Source organism: Rhopilema esculentum, chromosome 7 (assembly GCF_057945365.1).
Source record: "Rhopilema esculentum isolate cy_ngs chromosome 7, ASM5794536v1, whole genome shotgun sequence".
NCBI classification, from domain to species: Eukaryota; Metazoa; Cnidaria; class Scyphozoa; order Rhizostomeae; family Rhizostomatidae; genus Rhopilema; species Rhopilema esculentum.
This window is the reverse complement of record NC_142821.1, coordinates 2051720-2062630: the sequence shown is the minus strand read 5'-3', so window position 1 is coordinate 2062630 and position 10911 is coordinate 2051720. Positions and strand designations below refer to the sequence as shown.

The 10911-nt window shown below is 35.0% G+C and overlaps 1 protein-coding gene across 1 annotated transcript; it reads left to right on the top strand.

The window, feature by feature from the left end:
* Positions 1-655: 655 nt before the first annotated feature.
* LOC135683335 (Golgi SNAP receptor complex member 1) lies at positions 656-8384 on the top strand. Its single transcript, XM_065198567.2, has 9 exons — positions 656-729; positions 3303-3405; positions 3721-3805; positions 4636-4773; positions 5614-5675; positions 6079-6144; positions 6676-6705; positions 7176-7260; positions 7663-8384. Exons 1-9 carry the CDS (start codon positions 696-698, stop codon positions 7783-7785), a joined length of 726 nt encoding a protein of 241 aa, XP_065054639.1. The 5' UTR covers positions 656-695; the 3' UTR covers positions 7786-8384.
* Positions 8385-10911: the final 2527 nt, after the last annotated feature.

The window sequence follows — 10911 nt, the reverse complement described above, 5'->3', positions numbered from 1 at the left end:
GTGGCAGACCGAGAAGAGGATGGCGGGATGATATTGAAAAAACAGAGGAAGGTCAAAAACAAAAAACAGGGTGACATTGATTTTAGGGATGCCATCAGCCTGCAATGGCGTGAATGGCTATGATGAGACGATTGAAATTCGTTTATCCATAAGACTGGAACTCGTAAGGCATTAGCAGGGGTCTTTTTATACTTTTATCGAAAATTGAATATCTTGAAGATCCCAAACTCTGAAACCATTTAGATTAAAGTGCTCTAAAAAGAGCAGTCCGAGCAAATGGCGGCGGCAGCCACTAGACTACTAGACTCGGGGGGGACAAAACTATTTAAACCACGTCCTTTTTACACCAGAAAATGTCCTTTTACTAATATGGAACGCCAATTTTACCTGAAGGGAACGCCCATGACTTAATTTTTGTTACGTAAAGACAGTTTGTTCCCCCCAGTCCCCCCGTGACGCCGCTACTGGTCCGAACCAAGCTATTAACTTTGTTTTCACTTTGGTTTTCCTTTTTAAAAAATATATGTTTTATTGGCAAAACTCTGTCTGGTTTGTGATTCAAATCCTAGTTCAATTGTAAATTGTTATATTAAAAAGTAAATAAATTGAACACTCTCGTAAATTTTATCTTTCTGCGAAAAAAATCAGCTGAGATGTTGTTGTTGTTGCATTGATTACCAAATCATCACTCCAAGATGGCGAACGGTCTAAGTCCAAACAAGTGGGAAGGTATAAACGTTTTTTTTCTGTTTCATAAACGTAACTTTAGTTGAAAAAGGCATTTCAAAAAGCAGTAGAATTCCCTACATGATTTCATCAGAGTTGACGCTCAGGCTGTAAGAAGCGATGTTAATATTTTTGCAATTGCAATATCCGCCTAAATAATATTTTTAAGTAAAAAATCCCCTGAAAAATATCATCGCTCAGCTGCTGCCAAGGAAGCTCTTTACCAAGGTTTTCGATTTCTAGTAACGATTTTAGGTGCATAATCAAACCCATTTATGTTGGATAAACTTCAGAAGAATGTTTAGTAAGGATAGGGTCCTGTGTCAACCGCACCCCATTAATGCCGTTTGCTATTGACGATACCTGCGTAACAAGGAGCAATGAAGGCAGGGGAGGATCAAGTAAAATATTTTATTGCTGCTCAAAAAACCAATTTAAAAGGAGATGGTGACTTTTGTGAGATATTTTCTTTGTAACTGAAGAAAGTGAGAAAGCTTTAAGCTATTTAATTGCAATGCCTATAAGGCCTGTTTCACTCAAACGAAGTGGTTGAATCGATCAAACTCGCATACCATAGACTCCCCCTAGACCGCTATTGACGGTTGTTGATAATAAACTCTTTGCTCTCTTTTTCTGAGAATTACTTTCCGATGAAGACACTTTTTCCCTCAAACTTAACAGGCAAATGATTAAAAACTTCCATGCCAAACATACTCGCACCCTGACAATTGACATCGGTCAAGAACGGGCGATAGGCAAGTGAAAACTGGTCTGTCAACCCGAAGTATCAATTGAATCGATTGATGTCAATTGATTAAACTACTTTCGTTTAAGTGGAAACTGGGCTTTATGATTTAGGTTTACAAAAAGTGTAGCAAATCATCTCAATATCTATTCTAAAAATAAAACATATGTTAAGTTTTTTAAGCACCAATCTGTGGAAAGTAAAGCCCCTTTAAATGCTATTTACTTTAAACAAGATCAGCACCTCAACGTTTCTTACTTAGACTGTAGAAAGTTGAACTTACTGATTGAATTGAAATATAAAACTAACCTACTAGATATGAAAAAATCATCTAGATTGTCATTCCTTTGAACAGCCAAAGATTTTCTCAAAAACAATTCTTTTGTGGTGGTGTGGACAGTGGAATGGTTCAAGCAGTCAAAAATGACTATCATGGGTTTTAGCAATAGGGTAGCATTTATGTATGTTACGCTTGCGACACAAGCATAAAAATTCTAGGCAAACTCTAAAATTCTTGTAGCATTTTTATCGGTTATAAATATGGCTTCTCGTTCTGGTCATGAGTGGCATGCAGTGAACTCCACCATAAATATGCCTATTGGTTATTTTTCCAAATAAACAGATGGCTAGAAATTGTGACATTTGAAATATCTGAATTACTGAGGTCCCTCCACAACACTCCTTTTGCCTGTCTACTTTCTTCATTGCCGATAGAAAGAAATATGCTATGCTCCAGTGCAGCTGCAGGTTAAGTGCAGCTTATAAGAGAAGTTAGCATTTTTGGGACTGGAGCTTGTGGTCAGCCTGAGTGCAAGCATTCCCAGATATTTGATAATCCTCAACATCTTTTTGCATATAAGCTGTTTTTTGCGAATATTTTTTGCATGATACATTATTTCAAATCTCATTATTTTCCTTTTTGATGATTGGCATGATCTATGCCCTGGTCCTTTTTCTCGATTTGACCACACCTCACGTTTCCTATTTCTGGAACTGCAGAAGGCTTACTTCTCTCTTCACTTTAATGTGAAAGTTTGGTCACGTCAAGGACCTGAGACCTGAGACCCTTAGATCTATTGATCCTTGCACCTATTCAACCAGCTAAAGTGAACCAAGTCTGGTCAATATGTCTAATCAGTATAGTTGCCCAATCAGCACTGCTCTAAAAAAGAACAGCCTCCTTGATCTTGTAGGTCTAGAAATATTATCTTTTCTTAAGATTATCTTAAGATTGTGCCAAAATCTATCCTGGTGACATGATTCAGATAATTGGCAGAGCCTGGTGTCTTTTCATCTAGCAGTTTTGGAATCAATCTACAAACAAACAAAAAGACCACAATTGAGTTAGACAGAAAGAGTTTTTTTTGTCTTTTGGACTCCAGTGATGATTTCTCTGTAGGCACACAGTACTGATTGGACACCTATACTGGTCATGTGCTCACAATTTTCTGATTGGCCTATTTCAATCCCCAGCTGGGTATATATTTTCCAGCTTGTTGATTTGGACCCTTCTTCTGATGCTTTATAATCTGCAGAGTGTCAGACAAGAAAGCCTTTAAGCATGTAAAAAATGTTTGCTTTTTCAAAGCTATTTTCAACTTTTGTATGGCCAGAATAAAATGTACTAAACCCTTCCTATTTTTTGTTTGATATTAGGATGTAAATAGTTATTAATTGAAAATTATCTGAGGAGAACTTAAAAAGGCAATATGCTAAGTGTTTACAAAACTAAAACATGTCACCATGTCAAGTATGATACCATGTCAATTAGAATTTTGAATCTGTCCATATTTTCTCTCTTAAATATGAATTCACTTTTTATTTTTTTTAGAGCTTCGGAAAGAAGCAAGACAACTTGAAAATGAGTTAGAAATGAAACTGGTATCATTCAGTAAACTTGGTACAGGCCAGTTACGCGATTTTTCCAGAGAAGGGTATGTGACTCTTGTGACTTTTAGTTTTCCAAAGAAGGTTAAGTGTTTATAGCACATCAAAGATTGCAGGATCTTCTACAAGCTTAATGTTTAATGGGAATTATATGCCCTTGTGTTTAATGAGTGGGGATAGTTGGCCACGTATTTTAGAAAAACTGTTAAACAATAATTATATACATAACATGGCCTGCCTTAATAGGCTCTGTTGTCTATGATTACATTGATCTTAACAGAATGAATTTTCGAGCCTATAAAATGTAGCTATTAGTTAAATTTATAACCTTGATATTGAAATATTGAATTGAAAATTCCTAGAACTGACAGAGAGCCTCTTCTTGGCTCGAACGGAGACCATATGTTTGAAACAATGTCCATGGAGATTGAGAGACTGTTGTCAAAGGTAAACAAGAATTGTTTTTTCTTTGTAGCATTGATGTAAGTTCATTTGATTCATCTGAAGTTCTTGTGTGACTTTTAAGGGTTTTTGTTTTCATAGTTACCAAGTTTCCAAGAATTGAGGTGTAGGGGAAATTGTGGTGGGACAAACTGAAAGGGCATACTTCTAAAGTGTTATTGAGACCACACCTTTTTGCATCAATTGAGTAACATAGATAGCAAATAGTGGTGTATCTGCCACTTGAGGCACATTCTCTATTTTGACCCTAGTTGATGTTGATATTTTTCATACCAAAAATTAGATTATTCCTAAGATTGAATTTCTAATAGCTAGATGGTTGAGAAACAACCAATATTGATGGTTTTGACTTTTATGACTGTGAAGACACTTTGTTAGTTAATCAAAGTTAAACAATCTAGTACACAGGCTAGATCATTTGAAGTTATTATTTTTTAGGTATTTCTAATTGGGTAAGTTGTGTGTTGTGTCTACAGTCCTGGGCACACCTTTTCTCAACTCAAAGTGTATTTGTATTTTAATAGTGAGGATATTAATAGTGAGCTGGAGGGAGGGGGTTGAATTTTGCTATAGGTAGAAAGGTCGTTCATCTTGTTCTCATCGCTCTGTGCTTTATGCTCAAATAGATAGCTTTAATGTTTAAAATAACTATAGGTGAATGTATTGAAGACAATTTCTGTTTGTTTCTATAACATCCACAATTTTTTGCGAAGCTGCACAATTATGCAAGTGTATTCTTCTGTAAAAAAGGAAAGAATTAACAGGTTTTTTGTTTTTGTACATCTCAGAAAATGATTTTTCAATTTCCATTTTAGTTGACAAAAATATCTGATGAAATGGGAGATTATTTTTCACAAAGAGGATTTGCAGAACCCAGTGCAGCCCAGCTACACACAATGCAAAGGCATAGAGATATTTTACAAGATTACTTACATGAATTCACAAAAACAAAGGTCAGAAATTTAAGGGATTTTTAGAGACTGTTTTTGCAAATGATTCCTATGTTATGTTTTCTCTTTGTTTGATAAATTTCAGCTGTAACTTTTGGAATTTTGTGACAACGTTTTTGTAAGGTCTTGACAAGTTAAAGGCATTGAGTCATGGTAAATAGGCTTTCTCTATAGGGGGTCATTTGGTTTCGGCGTGATCGCTGCTGTTTCATGTGATATTGGCATCCGCTGTTGAAAACTTGCTACTGATGGAAACTGTTATGTAAATCAGTACGAGGTGAGTTCATGTGACCAGTTCAAGGTCAACCAATAGCATCGCATTCATGACTCAGCGGATTTTGGCACTTAGGGTATACCCAGTCTAGTTATCATGACTCAATGCCTTTAAGACTTTTAATCCAGACATGAGACAAAATGACTGGTTTCTAGAGAGTTGCCAAAGCAGAAGTTTCAAAATTCCATCCAAGCTTTTGAAATATCTTTCCAATAGAATGGCTCATGTTATAAATTTCCCCTTTTTATTAGAATATAATAGGCCTCCTTAATAAGATCACTTTGGATGCAGCTTCAACTGTTTGATTTTGTGGTTGGTTTAAAGTGTGACATTTTAGTAGTGCTTAATCAGGATAATACAATGTATTACAAATAAAGGAACAGTTTTTACAGAGTCTTATCTATGTCTTATCTTTACATGATAGAATTAATTCTAGTAAAGATGTAGTTAATTGAGCCATAGAGTTTTACCTTGATGATATAATGACAGTTCCACTTGAGTTTCATTTCCACTTTAAGATCTTTTAACGTTAGACATGTAATTGTAATTTGTTTCTATATTTTGAACAGGCAAGTATAAAAGCGAACAGAGACAGGGAAGACCTCCTTGGGTCTGTAAAAAGAGACATGAAGTGAGTCCTACTTGTTTTGGCTCTCCTTCATACTGTGTGTATTTTTTTCTCGTTTCTTTCATTTTATTCGGTGAAGAGGGGGTATTGTACAGCATTGGGCTTGGATTGAAAACGTGACCAGGTAGAACCACAACATAAAGTATAATTCGTTAGGGGTCTGGATAATTTCCTGGTCGTGTCACTCAATCACGTTTATTCATAGTTACGTTGTTGCAAAAATTCTGTTCAATTGTCACTGTTTATGCGTATTAGCCTAGTAATGAATTTGTATATTGTTGCCAATTCTGAATTCTAGTGATAATATGCTTTTCAAGAACCTTTCTAGTGATAATATGCTTGTCAAGTAACTCAAATCATGTTGATGGTTTACTTTACAACTTAATTATTTGAATGTTTTTTGCAGTGCATACAAAAATGGCCTAAATAGAAGAACAGATTTATATTTGAAGGAGCACGAACATTTACGGAAGTACGTTATTTGACATTTCCATGTTTCAGGTTTCTGTTTAAATTTTCTCATGCCAATCATCATGTTCGTTATCCATATGCAGATATTAGTTATTTTTCTAAAGTTTGCTTTGAAAAACATGTTTAAGCTTTTCGTCTGAAACTCTAATTAGTATAAGACATCAGGAAAATGATCGAAAATGTTAAGCTAGGAGGTATATATGCGCAGTTGTGTATCGAAATAAGCCAATCAGAATACACGAGCACATAACTGTCACTAGCATTGCCAAATATGCAGCAGCCCTTTTACTTTTTTGCAAATTATTTAAGCCCCAGTTTCTAGTCTGTAGACTTGGAATGGTTTACTATGTAGAAAAGATCCTGGATGGGAAGAAGTTTTGTTTTTGTTTTAGTCGATCATTTGATCAATAGGTTCCATGTTTTTCAAGTTCATAAGTTTTTTATTATACTTTAATTTAGTTTTTTATTAGTTATTTTTCTACGTATTTAATTTGAATTGATTTTCTGTTATTTTTGTCCTCTTGATTTTCAGCTCTGACAGACTTGCAGATGAGGCAATTGGGTTAGTATACATCATTATTTACCTTACAGTGTTTAAAGAATCAAGTATATAACAAATCTAGCAAGATTTATTTCACAAGTTATTGGCTCACAATTTCTTCAAGCTTCTGGCCAGACTCCAGACTATGCATGAGTTGCTATTTCCACCTGCGCGTAAGAGTTTGCTTTCAAGGTGTTCAGCTTCTCTTTGTTGCTTCTGACGTAGTTGCCTTCATGGCTATAGTGTCAAAATACTTCTTGCTTTCAAATAGAGTGATTAATAATTTTAATTTTTTTTCCAGATGTTTTTTGTAAATGATGGCATCCAGTTACTTTTAAATAGAATTGTGTTTTTATTAAGACCTTCATTATCTAAGTATTATTTTCTGATAACGAAGTATCTGTTTTGCAATAACGGCGTCAGAATTATTTTAGGTTTCTGTGTTGAAAGGGGGCTATAAATTCTGACCTTTTACATCAATTTTATTGCAGGATTGCGATGGCTACGAAGGAGAATATCAGTTCCCAAAGGAATGTACTACACAATATTTCGAAGGGTCTTGGAAATGTCTCTAATATCCTTTTCTTTAGTTGCTTATAGCGTATTTTGCATTACGTAAAGTTCCATTCACTTTACTCGACTAAAGTTTCTCAAGAAATGAGATAAATTAAAAACTATGTCGGAAAAGAATTCGATTATCTTTGCGAGGGGGGTGGGGGTGGGGGTTGCTGTGGTTAAACGAAAGTAATTTTCTCTTTTATAAACTATATCTCCGTACATCTCAGCATAATGCCCAAATCTAAAAAATGGAAGTTTCAGCTCTCAGCTGTTTCTTCTTAAAGCCTTGGTTCAGTTTATTGCATTACAAGACTGCATAAAAACTCAAAGGTTTTTGTTAGCCCTAATCACACATGTTTGTCAGTAATTTTCTGTAGTCGAGTTTCAACTGTCTTATATTCCTTAACTCATTCGTCAAATCGTTTTCCAGCCATCAACAATCTAATTCAGAAAGTAAATATTCGAAAAAGACGAGATACCATTATTGTTGGAACTGTCATTTCAATATGTACAATTGTGCTCTTGGTTTATGCTTTTAGATAAATTATTGTAATTTATGCACGCATTTAATTATGAGTGCACAAGTGTTATTAAGCAGCAAAGCACTGGCTGCTGTATTCGCTATTGTATAGATTTCTCAACAGTTGAATTACATTAAGAAAATGAGTTATTATTTCAGTTTCCAAAAAATAAAAATCATTCATTTTGACCCTATTGTTAGTGATCTATTAAGAAAACTTTCAGTCAACTTTAAGCATAATTTACAATTGTCAGTCTGAATTACCAATTTTGAAAATATTGCGGTCATTTTTAGTTTCATGTTGAGGGTCCAGTGTTTGTGTATTTGTATGCTGTATTCTGGTTGCTTGTCTGGCAAATTAATTAACGAATAAAGAAGGAACGAAAGTAATTAAGCGAGAGAATGCAAGCATGAATCTTAGTGAGTGAGGGAATGAGAGCGAAAAATGAAAGAACACCAAAGACTCATCGATAAAAAATCTCCTCAATATGAGGTTCTATGTATTTTTAAATTCATTGTGTCACAAGATTGACTTTCGAGAGATATCTTCCCTATTAGTTTCTCAGAGTAGATTATATTTATCAGAAAATTGTTGCTATTGGTTATCTTCTGACAGGTGTCATGTCTCGTTTTTCTCTGCGATAAAGCCGTTCAAAGAAATCCTCTTTACATGACTTTTTTGTCGTTTTATTAAGGATTGTAAGGATGAAATTTCGTTCGGTATTCTTTGCTAATTTTCAGGTCACGTAACCTCTTCATCTAGGTGATTCGTTTCGTTTAAATTTAGTTATTTTATTTTTTCCCTTCTAATGCTAACAGCAACCAGTTATTGTTTTTTTGAGTGACATGCTAAGTTATCAAACTCACGCAAAGCGATTGTTTCATAGTCCTGCCCGATTATTCAGTCATCGCTAAGTTTAAAACTATTTCCAATATGTCCATCATTAAAAATGCATAAAAATTGTAATGACAGATTGCTATAACCATGCTGACATGTGTCAACCTGCAAAGATCCATAAAAAGAGAACGAATCAGTGGTTAAAAACCCTTAATATTTATTAGTTGCCATGGTTATGACCGAAATTGAAGCTATATGTTGCAAGCAAGCTATCTATATCATCTCCTCCTATTGTAGAAATACTGTTTTCTTTTGATTTTTTCGATTCAGCTATGTGATATGATATCAAATCCTTTTTGCTGTTCCTCAACATTGTGTTTTGGGTCAAATGCTCGTCATAGTTGATAATTGATTACTTTTTGCGGAAGACAAATGTCTGAGTTGCCTTTCAGTTGAACCCTTGCTGTTCAAAGTATTTTATTTATCCCTTGCTTTTTAAACTAACCTAGTAACAATTCTCATTTATTTAGCTGTAGACCAAAGACGCCTGCACAAGGTTAGGGCAGGAGGGGCAGTGTTGGTGCCGAGGGCAAATTGTGAAATTTTTCTACTAACATAATCAAGCATTCCTAGGTGGGAGGGGGGCGAGGATGGGGTAACATAATAAAATATTAACTTGAAAATGCGCCACCCATACAGCTGGGTTTTTTCTATATCAAAGGTTCAAACCATTGAGAAAATGTTGACGAATTTATCCACGCATAAAAATGAGTATTAAATAGCCTTGTCACTCACTATTCACATTATTTGGTTTTATAAAGATCATGGCTGTTATAAATGGGCTGGTTGTAAAATTTTGATTGCCCGCTAAGTTTCCAAACCGATTTATCCTCTTAGGTTCCTGGAGTACTTCTGAGGGAACACGTCTTTTGTTTATCATCTATTAACTTTGCCGCTCTCCCCCTTGTGGCCGACCTTGTCACAGACAAACTTTTCATTCTCTGCATTTTTGTGCTGGTGTTATCATCTTTCTAGTATTTTCTAATAAATATTCACACAAAGAGAGTAGCCAAAGTGGTCCTCAGTTATCGATAAAATTCTATAGTATTTTCTTATTTTTCAGGGCACTTCTTGCCCCTTCTGCCCCTCCTCCAGTCCCTCTGTGTGCCCCTGGCTGTAGAAGATTTTGATGCGAAATAAAAACCATTTATCTGGTATGATTTGGAAATTTTTTCAATTGACAGAAACTTTTAGATAAATAGTTTGTCCGAAGTCGTGCTTATGATGAACCCCCCTTTGATGGTTGAGATTATTGATAAAAAGTTTCAGAAAGGTGCTGCTCTATAGAAAGAACCTCAAAAATTTATGACAGAAGACAACAACATTCTGTTAAACAAGGCTATATTTCCAGAACCGATACTAAATTAACTATACTAAATTTCTAACGTTTATCTATTGTACCCCCTTTCTCATCTCTAAAAATTTTGTTTCAGTTAATGTTAAGAGTTTCAGAGTAGTCCAATGAATTCATTCAGATAGTTATGATATTCAGTTTTTTTTTACTTAATTTTTAAACTTTGGTTTTTCAGATTTGATTTGCCCATTCTGGATTGTTACTCGTCTTTCTGCATTGTTTCTGCGTATCGTGTTTTATCAAATTATTGACCCGAGAATCAGAGATCATGTTGTAATGTAAAGAATTCAGCACTGTTTATATACCGATAGGCTGCCGATTTACAAAATTAAATGAACATACAATTAAGTAACAAACATAATTGTTTAATTAATGATGCTAGATAAATTGTTTCTAGTGTCAATGTCACCCATTTCACCAATAGGGACAACATGTTGTCGGGACCTAGAACCTCTTATACAAATTACTGCAGTTCTAAGTAAGCAAAAACTCAGCTTTCTTTTGATCCAAGCAGAGATTTTACTAACATTTTGGTAATGTTTTTCAGCAATTAGTTCCGATACACGTTGGAAAAATTTCCTCGTTTCATTGCTCATACCACCACTGCATGAGAAAATCAATGGGGTAAAAGTTCCGTTTTCTTAATTCATAACAGCCTGGTTGTATTGTCTCTTTTTCGTCAGCTCCATAGATCTGAAGGTTGCAGCTAAGGTTTTGCAGCGATAGCTAGGAGCGGAAGGGTAAAATACCCTCACATCAACAAATGCTCTTTGCATACGTTGCCAAAAACCTCTTGCACTTGCATCAGCACGCAATTCATCAGCACGCGATTGTTGCAAACAAGGTTCCTTTCACACATCCTTGCATTAGATACCTTTAATAAACTTTTGCTAGAAA

Bases quoted from the DNA above. Each gene is read 5' to 3' on its own strand.
- LOC135683335 (XM_065198567.2), top strand. From the start codon at position 696: ATGGCGAACGGTCTAAGTCCAAACAAGTGGGAAG. The intron at 6,706-7,175 runs GTTAGTATACAT...ATTTTATTGCAG, and splicing joins CTTGCAGATGAGGCAATTGG to GATTGCGATGGCTACGAAGG. The intron at 7,261-7,662 runs ATCCTTTTCTTT...CATTCGTCAAAT, and splicing joins GTCTTGGAAATGTCTCTAAT to CGTTTTCCAGCCATCAACAA.